Here is a 12,399-nt window from a genome sequence, read left to right on the forward strand (position 1 = left end):
GCAGATCCCACCATCGGAAACATCGCTCATTACCATCTCGATGGTCTGTACTGCGTGAGAGGCCTGTCATCCGCATGGCTTCTGATGTGTGGCGTGATGTCCCCTGTGTCCCCACGGCCCGTTGCCATGGTTCCCTGCCAAGCGCACGCCGTTCCCGGGCAGCATGGGTGCCGCCATGACACTCTCAGGTCAGCTGATTCCCCAGACCAATCCCCGCTGTCCATCCACGTCACCTCTGACCCACACACCTGTACCTGGATCAAGGTGTGTGCTCCTTTCCCCAGCATTGATTGGTGCTGCAGCCGGCAGCCAATCACAGACAAGCAAGGGGGATAAAGCCGGTCTGCGGCCTTCCTTCCTTGTCTTGAACAATTGCTTACCTGCTCTCAGTATTCTCCTGTGACAGAGAAGTTCCCAATACTCCGAGATCTCCAGGCTCCCCTGTGTTTCTCTCCAGCGTTACCTGCACCCGCTATACCTACCTGGGTTATCCATCTCCAGAAGACTCCTGCCTTTCCACCTCTGCAGTCGAGTACAGGTGCCTCGCCATTACCACCATTGGCTTCCAAGTCTTTCAGCGACATTCTCCATCTTGTCCTGAACTAGCGACTGGCTCCGTCGACACCAGCGTCGACATTCAGCTGTTGTGCTCTATAGAGACTTTACCAACTACGTCCTATTGCTCCAGCATATACCTGAGCCACCCACCAGCCGTCGGCACCATTGTCGGCACCACAGTCTACCTCAGTTGTCGACATCCTGTGCAATCCTCCGCAGTTTCCAGATTGCCTTTCCTTCTGCATTATTACCTCCAGTATCATCTCCCTTGCCTGCGTCCAGAGGACCAGGGCAGGGGGCCGCGACCTGCCTGTCAGATGCAGCTAAGTCCAAAGTTCCTTGCGGGGCTCCCTGGTGAATACCGCTGGCAGGTTAGACTCCGCGCCCCTGTTCCTGGTCTCCGTCAACTCTCTGGTTCGCTGTGCCCTGATCTCCCCGTGTATGTCCTACATCAAACCTTCTGCCTTTGGCTCTCCAGCGCCCTCCACTGGCCCACCACGGTCACAGCCGGGAACACAGAACCCGCCTGCGCTGACAGTTTGTTCAAGACCGATGGACTCGGCTCAAGAGCCCAGTGTGGGACCAGCGGTCATTCAAAATGTTACCGCCCGAATAGAGACTCAAGAAGCCACACAGCAGCGAGTTATAAAATTCCTCCAAGAGGTATCCAATCGCTTGGACACATTGCAGCAGTCATTGCCGACTCCTGTGTCAACTGCCCAGGGTAATCTATCTCCACCCGCTGCTTTACCTTCTCGTCTCCTGCTACCAGTTCCCAGCAAATATGACGGCGATCCAAAACTCTGCTGGGGGTTTATCAACCAGTGTCAGATCCAGTTTGAACTTCTTCCACACAATTTCCCTACCGCCAGAATTAAGATAGCCTACATGGTTTCTTTGCTAACTGGCTCCGCCCTCAATTGGGTATCACCGTTATGGGAGAGATCTGATCCCCTGTTGTCAGACTATGGCAAACTCTTACAGACTTTCCGCCGTATATTTGATGTACCTGGACGCTCTACTTCAGCATCCACAGATTTACTACGGGTCAAACAAGGGTCCCGGTCCATGGGACAATATGTGATCCAGTTCCAGACTTTGGCCTCTGAGTTACAATGGAATAACGAAGCCCTGACAGCCGCGTTCTGGCTAGGGGTATCAGACCGCATTAAAGACGAACTGGCCACCCGCGATCTTCCTGATTCCTTGGAAGACTTAATCTCCTTGTGTGTAAAGATTGATCTCCGCCTCAGAGAAAGAGGTCTAGAGAAACAAAAGAAGTTAATTCCCAAGTTTACTCCTCGAGTACGCTCAGAGTCTCCTGCGAGTGAAGAACCAATGCAAATAGGTAGATCACGCCTGACTCCTGAGGAGCGTTCCCGTCGACAGCGCAACAAACTCTGCATTTACTGTGCTGCTCCCAGTCACTTCATCAATGATTGTCCCGAGCGGTCGGGAAACTCCAGGGCCTAACCTGTAACGGAGGAGTTAGGTTAGGTCATGTATCAAAGTCTCCTCCCTGTACTGACTTTATCCTTCCAGTGTCCTTAGCGACCCCTGCTGGACTCAGATCAAGCTCCGCTTTGGTCGACTCCGGGTCGGCAGGAAATTTCATTTCTCAACATCTTGTTACCAAGTTACAAATTCCCGTGATGCCTCTACATCCTCATCTCATTGTCACAGCAGTGGATGGCAGTAAAATTCCGGGCAGTAAGGTACGTGCCTGTACCGAACCGGTTCTGCTGAAAGTAGGCACATTACATCAAGAGCACATTAAATTTTTTGTCATTCCTAAAGCGTCTTATGATATTGTATTGGGCCTTCCCTGGCTCAGGCTCCACAACCCCACCATCAACTGGTTGCTTTTACAATTAGAGCAATGGAGTCATCATTGTCATCAGCATTGCATTAATCCTGTGATACCTGTGCGCTCTGCTGTGGCCACCTCTGTGCCTGGCCTCCCCGAAGTTTACAGAGACTTTGCTGATGTGTTCTGTGAACAATCAGCCGACACACTGCCGCCCCACCGTCAGTGGGATTGTCCAATTGACCTCCTTCCTGGAAAGACTCCTCCCAAGGGACGTACATACCCCCTATCGGTCCCTGAGACTCAAGCCATGTCTACATATATTCGTGAGAACTTACAGAAAGGCTTCATCAGACCCTCAAAGTCCCCAGCGGGCGCAGGATTCCTTTTTGTAAAAAAAAAAGATGGTGGTCTGCGACCTTGTATTGATTACAGAGGGTTAAATAACATCACAGTCAAAAACAGCTATCCGCTCCCCTTGATTACAGAATTATTCGATCGAGTGAAAGGTGCCACCGTCTTCACCAAGCTGGACCTCCGTGGGGCATACAACTTGATACGTATCCGCAAGGGTGATGAGTGGAAGACTGCATTCAATACGAGGGATGGTCACTACGAGTATTTAGTGATGCCCTTCGGCCTCTGCAATGCCCCAGCTGTCTTTCAACAATTCGTGAATGAGGTCTTCCGGGACATGCTGTACGTCTGTCTTGTGGTCTATTTGGACGACATTCTCATATTCCCAAGAGATTTACATTCACACCGTTCCCAAGTCAAAGAGGTCCTCCTCCGTCTCAGAAAAATCGACTCTACGGCAAGATTTCCAAATGCACATTTGAGGTACCCTCCATCCCATTTCTAGGATACCTAATTTCCGGGTCACAATTGAGCATGGACCCCGAGAAATTGGAAGCCATCACTGGGTGGTCTCAACCCACTACATTGAAAGCCGTACAACGCTTTATTGGCTTCGCCAACTATTACCAAAAATTCATCCGGGGTTTCTCCACTCTGATTGCTCCTATTACGGCTCTCACCCGCAAGGGTAGCAACCCGTCTGTCTGGTCCCCAGAGGCCTTGTCGGCATTCCAGTTGCTGAAACAGTCATTCATCTCTGCACCCATCCTGTCCCAGCCTGATATGGAACGACCTTTTTCCCTAGAAGTCGATGCCTCTAACATAGGGGTAGGTGCAGTACTGTCTCAGACATCCGAAGATGAGAAACAGCATCCCTGTGGTTTTTTCTCACGCAAATTCTTACCAGCAGAGAGAAATTATTCCATAGGCGACCAGGAGTTACTGGCTATTAAATTAGCACTCGAAGAATGGAGGTATCTCCTGGAAGTTTCCAGTCATCATATACACTGATCATAAAAATCTCCTGTACTTGCAGTCGGCTCAGTGTATGAACCCTCGCCAGGCCCGGTGGTCTTTATTCTTTTCCAGATTTTCTTTCAAGATCTTGTACCGTCCTGGTTCTCAAAATGTAAAGGCCGATGCCTTATCTCGCTCCATGGAAGAGGATCCTCTAGTACCCGAGAATCATCCCATCATTGACCCCATCGCATTTGCTCCTACACAACTCTCTCCGGTACCTCCTCCTGGCAAAACTCTTGTACCCCCTGAGCTCCGCCAAAGACTGCTGTCCTGGGCTCACAAGTCCTTATTCTCCGGACACCCTGGCGTCCAGGGCACTTTTGAAATCCTCCAACGTTCTTACTGGTGGCCCCAGATGAGAAAAGACGTCAAAGACTTTGTGGCATCGTGTACTGTTTGTACCCAGCATAAAACCCCTCGTCAAATTCCTGCTGGGAAACTTTGCCCCTTATCTATCCCAACGCGTCCATGGACGCACATTTCGATGGACTTCATCACGGAGTTACCCAAGTCCCAAGAATACAACACTGTCTGGGTGGTAGTTGACTGTTTTTCGAAGATGGCCCGATTCATACCCCTCTCCGGGTTACCCTCCGCTCCTAGTTTGGCGCAGTTATTCGTACAGCACATCTTCAAAAGCCATGGCCTGCCTACAGAAATCGTCTCTGACCGAGGAGTGCAATTTGTGGCACGCTTTTGGAGAGCACTGTCTTCAGCCCTTCAAATTAAATTGAAGTTTTCATCTGCTTATCATCCGCAGTCCAATGGCCAGACAGAAAGAGTCAATCAGGACCTCGAGACATTCCTACGGCTGTACATCTCATCTTCCCAAGATGATTGGGCCAAGCTACTTCATTGGGCTGAGTTTGCCCATAATTACAGGTACCATTCATCCACAGGTCACTCCCCCTTCTTCATTGTTTATGGCCAACATCCCAGGCCACCCACCTTCGAGGCATTAACAACCATCGAAGTGCCAGCAGCTACCGCAGCCCTGAGACACTTTTCACAGATTTGGAAGAAAGTGCACTTCAATCTGAAAAAAGCTTCTGGTCGTTACAAGTTCTTTGCGGATCGTAAGAGGCGTGCAGTACCAGAATTCCGTCCTGGTGACAAAGTATGGCTTTCTACCCGAAACCTACGACTGAGGGTCCCCTCGATGAAATTTGCACCCTGATTCATAGGTCCGTATATTGTCGAACAGCAGATCAACCCGGTAGCATACAAAATAAAATTACCCAAGTCTTTGCGCATTCCCAACTCCTTTCATATCTCTTTGCTACGACCTCTAATTCTTAATCGCTTCCAGTCCTCGTCCCCGGTATCACCACAAGTCAGAACTGAGCGAGGAGTTGAATTTGAGATAAAAAAGATCGTGGATTCTCACCATCGTTATGGACGCCTTCAGTATCTCATTGACTGGAAGGGATATGGTCCTGAGGAGAGAAGTTGGACTAATGCTGAAGACGTTCATGCTCCTCGTCTAAGGGAAAAGTTCCATCAGGAACATCCTTCCAAGCCCAAAGGGTGTTCGGTGCCCACCCTAAAAGGAGGGGGTACTGTCACAAACCGCAGATCCCACCATCGGAAACATCGCTCATTACCATCTCGATGGTCTGTACTGCGTGAGAGGCCTGTCATCCGCATGGCTTCTGATGTGTGGCGTGATGTCCCCTGTGTCTCCACGGCCCGTTGCCATGGTTCCCTGCCAAGCGCACGTCGTTCCCGGGCAGCATGGGTGCCGCCATGACACTCTCAGGTCAGCTGATTCCCCAGACCAATCCCCGCTGTCCATCCACGTCACCTCTGACCCACACACCTGTACCTGGATCAAGGTGTGTGCTCCTTTCCCCAGCATTGATTGGTGCTGCAGCCGGCAGCCAATCACAGACAAGCAAGGGGGATAAAGCCGGTCTGCGGCCTTCCTTCCTTGTCTTGAACAATTGCTTACCTGCTCTCAGTATTCTCCTGTGACAGAGAAGTTCCCAAGACTCCGAGATCTCCAGGCTCCCCTGTGTTTCTCTCCAGCGTTACCTGCACCCGCTATACCTACCTGGGTTATCCATCTCCAGAAGACTCCTGCCTTTCCACCTCTGCAGTCGAGTACAGGTGCCTCGCCATTACCACCATTGGCTTCCAAGTCTTTCAGCGACATTCTCCATCTTGTCCTGAACTAGCGACTGGCTCCGTCGACACCAGCGTCGACATTCAGCTGTTGTGCTCTATAGAGACTTTACCAACTACGTCCTATTGCTCCAGCATATACCTGAGCCACCCACCAGCCTGGTGACAGCATCCAAGTAGACATGTCAGACAGTCCTTAGCTGTACTGGCAGGAAAAAAAGGCAGTTTGGAAACCCCTGTACAAACTTGCTCTATTTTACCTGAGTTGTCCCCCCTCCAGTGTGTACTCCGAAAGAGTATTCAGTGCAGCGTTGAGAAAATGATGTTTATAAAAATGAATTATCACTTATTCAATGAAGACCAGGAATTGCCTCCAGAGATTATAACTGGACCTGTGATTGTGGAGTCCAGCAGGGACGAATTGATAATCTCTGAGAATGAGGAAGTACACACTGAAGGGGGCAAGGAATCAGAGGAGGAGGAGGAGGAGGAGGAGGAGGAGGATGATGATGAGTGACAATGACATCTTGTTGCTGTAGAGCCAGTTTATACAGAGAGATATTATGAATTGGTTTATTTTTTGTGGGGGCCCAAACAAACCAATCATTTCAGCCACAGTTTTTTTAGGCCCTGTCGCTGAAATGTTTGGTTTGTTAAAGTGTGCATGTCCTATTTTCGCAACATAAGGGTGGGTGGGAGGGCCCAAGGACAATTCCATCTTGCATAACCATTCATTATTCCTACTGCTGAGAGTCATTCATATGTGGGACTTGTCTTTTCAATGCATACAACTGTTTGCATTCCACTTGATTGCTGCACCTTCATGGGTGAGAATGTGATCTCCCTGACCTGGGGGAGTCAGGGCTGGGGCAGGAAGGCTCAATTACACTTCTTTCTTTGGGCGGCTAAAATTTTTTGAGGGCGGCTGCAATTACACTTCTTTTTGGGCGGCTGCAATTAAACTTCTTTGGGGACGGCTGCAATTAAACTTCTTTGGGGGCACCTGCAATTACACTTCTTTTTGGGCGGCTGCAATTACACTTCTTTGGGGGCGGCTGCAATTACACTTCTTTGGGGGCACAGGGGCACTCCAGGGGCACAGGGGGTATCCTGTAGTGGGCTGCCACACATTTTTTTAAATATGGCTATCCACAGGTTGTTCAGTCTGCCATTTGAGATTGGGATCTTTCATCACAGAGACCAACTGCACATCAGGGTCAGGATCAGCCAGGTTGTTAAACAGGGTTTCGACCATGAATCAATCACATCATAAAATTAATTAATAATCAATCAATCAATCAGAATCAGAATCAAGCCAGATAGGGGTCTTGTTAAATATTAAACTGACCAAAACAGATACACACACAACTAGTACTGCCCACTGCTGAGAGGCAATCAAACTTCTTTGGGGGCGGCTGCAATTACACTTCTTTGGGGGTGGCTAAACTTTTTTGAGGGCGGCTGCGATTACACTTCTTTTTGGGCGGCTGCAATTACACTTCTTTTTGGGCGGCTGCAATTACACTTCTTTTTGGGCGGCTGCAATTACACTTCTTTTTGGGCGGCTGCAATTACACTTCTTTTTGGGCGGCTGTAATTACACTTCTTTGGGGGCGGCTGCAATTACACTTCTTTGGGGGCGGCTAAACTTTTTTGAGGGCGGCTGCAATTACACTTCTTTTTGGGCGGCTGCAATTACACTTCTTTTTGGGCGGCTGCAATTACACTTCTTTGGGGGCACAGGGGCACTCCAGGGGCACAATGGGTATCCTGTAGTGGGCTGCCACACATTTTTTTAAATATGGCTATCCACAGATTGTTCAGCCTGCCATTTGAGATTGGGATCTTTTATCACAGAGACCAACTGCACATCAGGGTCAGGATCAGCCAGGTTGTTAAACGGGGTTTCGACCATGAATCAATCACATCATAAAATTAATTAATAATTAATCAATCAATCAATCATAACCAGAATCAAGCCAGATAGGGGTCTTGTTAAATATTAAACTGACCAAAACAGATACACACACAACTAGTACTGCCTCATCTACCTGTCTGGTCTGGTGCCCACTGCTGAGAGGCAATTAAACTTCTTTGGGGGCGGCTGCAATTACACTTCTTTGGGGGCGGCTGCAATTACACTTCTTTTTGGGCGGCTAAACTTTTCTTTACCTGTCTGGTCTGGTGCCCACTGCTGAGAGTCATTCGTATGAGGGACTTGTCTTTTAAATGCATACAACTGTTTGCATTCCACTTGATTGCTGCACCAATCGCCCACTGCTGGTTGCAGCTCTCACCCTGCATTAATTTGGGAGTCTGCCACTGCAGTCTTTTTTTTTGGAGCCTTGAAACTTTTAGGGATGCTGTACTAGCCGACACCTTTAGGTAGACTCTGGTCTGTCTTGTATCCAGCACAGTGGTCTTGTGTGCAAGAGATTGTTCTCTGTCCTCTTTTGGATTTGTGTCACCATCACCATCTTCATGGGTGAGAATGTGATCTCCCTGACCTGGGGGAGTCAGGGCTGGGGCAGGAAGGCTGCAATTACACTTCTTTTTGGGCGGCTAAACTTTTTTGTGGGCGGCTGCAATGAAACTTCTTTTTGTGCGGCTGCAATTAAACTTCTTTGGGGACGGCTGCAATTACACTTCTTTTTGGGCGACTGCAATTAAACTTCTTTGGGGGCGGCTGCAATTAAACTTCTTTGGGGGTGGCTAAACTTTTTTGAGGGAGGCTGCAATGAAAATTCTTTTTGTGCGGCTGCAATTAAACTTCTTTGGGGGCGGCTAAACTTTTTTGAGGGCGGCTGCAATTACACTTCTTTTTGGGCGGCTGCAATTAAACTTCTTTGGGGGCGGCTGCAATTAAACTTCTTTGGGGGCGGCTAAACTTTTTTGAGGGAGGCTGCAATGAAAATTCGGTACTTATGTATTATCTGGGCTGCCGATTTTTTGATTGTATGCCTTAACTTAAGGCATACAATCAGATGCGATGCGATGCGATGGACCCGATTTTTCCATAGGATTCAATGTTAAAATGGACTGAGTCCATTGTAACATGGAATTCAATGGGAAAAAGGGGTCCTTTTCATACCCCTACTATCCAAGTGGGCATGGAGTTGGATATAAACCTGTGGCGAGCGTAGCGAGCCTCCGAGCCCAAAGCGTGGCGAGCGAAGCGAGCCCCGCGAGGGGACGGTATTCTGTGTACCCTCACGGGGCTCGCTACGCTCGCCACGCTTCGGGCTCGGTGGCTCGCTACGCTCGCCACAGGTTTATATCCAACTCCATGCCCACTTGGATAGTAGGGGTATGAAAAGGACCCCTTTTCCCATTGAATTCCATGTTAAAATGGACTCAGTCCATTTTAACATTGAATCCTATGGAAAAATCGGGTCCATCGCATCGCATCGCATGCGATATGGTCGGATGCGATGCGATGCGATGGACCCGATTTCAAAACTTCTTTGGGGGCGGCTAAACTATTTTGAGGGCGGCAGCAATTAAACTTCTTTGGGGACGGCTGCAATTACACTTCTTTTTGGGCGGCTGCAATTAAACTTCTTTGGAGGCTGCTAAACTTTTTTGTGGGCGGCTGCAATTACACTTCTTTGTGGGCGGCTGCAATTACACTTCTTTTTGGGCGGCTGCAATTAAACTTCTTTGGGGGTGGCTGCAATTACACTTCTTTGGGGGTGGCTGCAATGAAACTTCTTTTTGGGCGGCTAAACTTTTTTGTGGGCGGCTGCAATTAAACTTCTTTGTGGGCGGCTGCAATTACACTTCTTTTTGGCCGGCTGCAATTAAACTTCTTTGGGGGCGCCTGCAATTACACTTCTTTTTGGGCGGCTGCAATTACACTTCTTTTTGGGCGGCTAAATTTTTTTTTACCTGTCTGGTCTGGTGCCCACTGCTGAGAGTCATTTGTATGAGGGACTTGTCTTTGAAATGCATAAAAAGCATTCCACTGATTGCTGCACCAATCGCCCACTGCTCCTCGGCTGCACTGTGTAAACAGTGCACAATCAAGCCAGATAGGGGTCTTGGTGCTTGTTTTGAGGTTGTAGCAGGGGAGTGCAGCTACGAGTCGTAACACCTTGAGAGAAGATCAGTACTTCTCTACCGGCAAAGGACATCCTCCTCGACAGAGCGCGCAGCTTCACGAGGGACGCATGTGAAGCAGTGAGCAAAGGGAACACCCGCCTAGCGAGCCAGATCACCTGAATCCACCCTAGCGATCAATAGAGTTACAGAAGTCGCAGCCAGATAGAACTCTTCCAGCTGCCACCTAGTCATTTATTAGCCCCCTCCCCTCCACCCATTAGGCAATGATTGACGAGACGAATGGTAATAATAAATAATAAATGAATAATATTACTAATCACCAAATTAAAAATCAGATGAAATTAATTATAAATAATCATAATCACAATCAAGACAGATAGGGGTCTTATGAAATATTAAACTGACCAAAACAGATACACACTCTGCACCATCGAGCAGGTGATCACTGACATGCCAGGTGCAACGGTCTTTAGCACCCTGAATGCCAAGTGTGGGTTTTGGCAGATCCCTCTGGACAGAGCCTCTTCCATGCTTACTGCCTTCATGACCCCTATTGGGTGCTACGTCTTCCTACGCATGCCCTATGGCATCACCACGAAGTTTTCCAGCGCTGCATGGAGCAACAGTTCGCTGGCTCTCCCTTTGACATCATCGCTGTCAGCATCCTCCTTATCTGCACAGCCGGGTCCATCAGTTACTGCCACTGCTGCAACCAATGCTAGTGATGGTTTACATTACATTACATCTTCCATCTGCCACCTTAAAATTGATTAGCCTACTCCCCTACACCCATTAGGCAATGATTTAAGAGACGACTGGTAATAATAAATGAATAATAATCACAAAATTAAACAATCAGATTACATTATCACACAATCAAGCCAGATAGGGGTCTTGTTGGATGTTAAAGTGATCAAAACAGTTACACACTTGCAGACAAACTCTGTGCTGCACAAAATGCCCACCGCTCCTTGGCTGCACATGGTAAACAGTGCATGATCAAGCCAGATAGGTATCTTTTATGGGCCTATTTTTTTAAACTGCCATCATGTCTGCAGCTGCAGTGCCACTCTTACATGAGCCACGTGTTTGTGCCGCACACTTGTGTGGCTTAGCATAGTTATCCAGCTACCTCAGTGCAAACTTTGGCAATAAAAACAATATTGTGAGGTGTGAAGTGTTCAGAATACACTGGAAATGAGTGTAAATGAATGTTATTGAGGTCAATATAGCATAGGAGCAAAAAAAACCCCACCAAATTCTGCGATTTTAGCTGTTTTTATGCTTTTTTAACAAAAAAATCAGAACCCAAAACCCCAAAAAATCCAAACACAAAACACTTAGGAGGTGTTTTGCCAAAACCCATTAGAACCCAAAACCTCAAGGTAATCAGAACCCAAAACCCGAAAAGTGACCGGTGCACATCTCTAATCCTTACTTTGTATTTTGGGATATTTCATCATGAGCAAGATGCCCCACTGCAAGGTAGTGGCAGTGGTTTCTGTGCCACCAAGCATGAGGTCAAACGTGGAAGCCAGCAGGTTCTCTTCGGTGAAGATCTTCTCTTTTTCATCTGTTACTTTTTCCTTGGAGGCAATTGACATATAGTCATATCATCAATGTGAATTGGCAAACACATCAGAACTTACTCATACATATAGGACCACATTCAGAAATGTTGCAGTTGTGACGTCTTTCTGAGCTCAGAAACAATTGTAGACCTCTGCCTATATTGGGAGTTGACTGCATATATATGACTCCGCTGTTGAAAGCAGGCTTCATCACCATCATCACCATCATCACCATCATCCTGCTTTTCTCCCATCCCTACACTTTGTGCAAGAGACCCGACTGAAGCCGGATGGATCTCATATGCAGAACTCTGAATAGCCGGCAATTCTACCAATAGACCCATGCCACCATCCTATCTGTGAACCCAATGTTGCTGTCAACTTACACGGAAGTGAGGATACGACTGAGATCCATACAACTCTGAATTGACTGTATTTGCGCTAATTTGTAAATGCAGGTCCTGGGACGTGCACAGTTTGTTAATACTCCCGAGATCCATACGCATACAACGTTGTGTAACTCTATATCAGGGCTATTATTTTCCTCATTAGAGCATTAAAGCAGGAATTCTTTTCTCATGATTTGAAACCTTACTTTTATATTCTAACTGGTTCAAGATCGTGGTTTGGTTATACTTGCATATCTATAAAGGGTGCATTGTGTGCGGTGGGCACCCAGGTTCCATGAAGGCCTACACCATACATCCTGTACCCTTTTTTTCTATCCTTTTCCTTAGGAGAAATAAATTGTTGCAGAAAAATTGGCATGGAGGCCATCTTCCCAGGGTTTTGTTCATGCACAGTAGGAAAATCATCTGTAAATGGTGCTGTGGCCATTTCCCAGAGACCTGCACATTCGAACTAGCCTGTGGGACAGAGCTGGGGTTTCCTAGCGACTCT

At 47.9% G+C, this 12,399-nt stretch overlaps 1 protein-coding gene across 1 annotated transcript in view; it reads right to left on the reverse strand.

Annotated features, from left to right (window-relative positions):
* The window catches only part of LOC146020192 (cytochrome P450 2W1-like), a 57,327-nt gene that overhangs the window by 21,923 nt on the left and 23,005 nt on the right, over nucleotides 1–12,399 (reverse strand). Inside the window, exon 6 of the mRNA XM_083153125.1 lies at nucleotides 11,367–11,514. Coding sequence (XP_083009251.1) covers nucleotides 11,367–11,514 — 148 coding nt within the window. The remainder of the gene's footprint in view (nucleotides 1–11,366; nucleotides 11,515–12,399) is intronic.

This window comes from Crinia signifera, chromosome 7 (assembly GCF_055691185.1).
Source record: "Crinia signifera chromosome 7, ASM5569118v1, whole genome shotgun sequence".
NCBI lineage: Eukaryota > Metazoa > Chordata > Amphibia > Anura > Myobatrachidae > Crinia > Crinia signifera.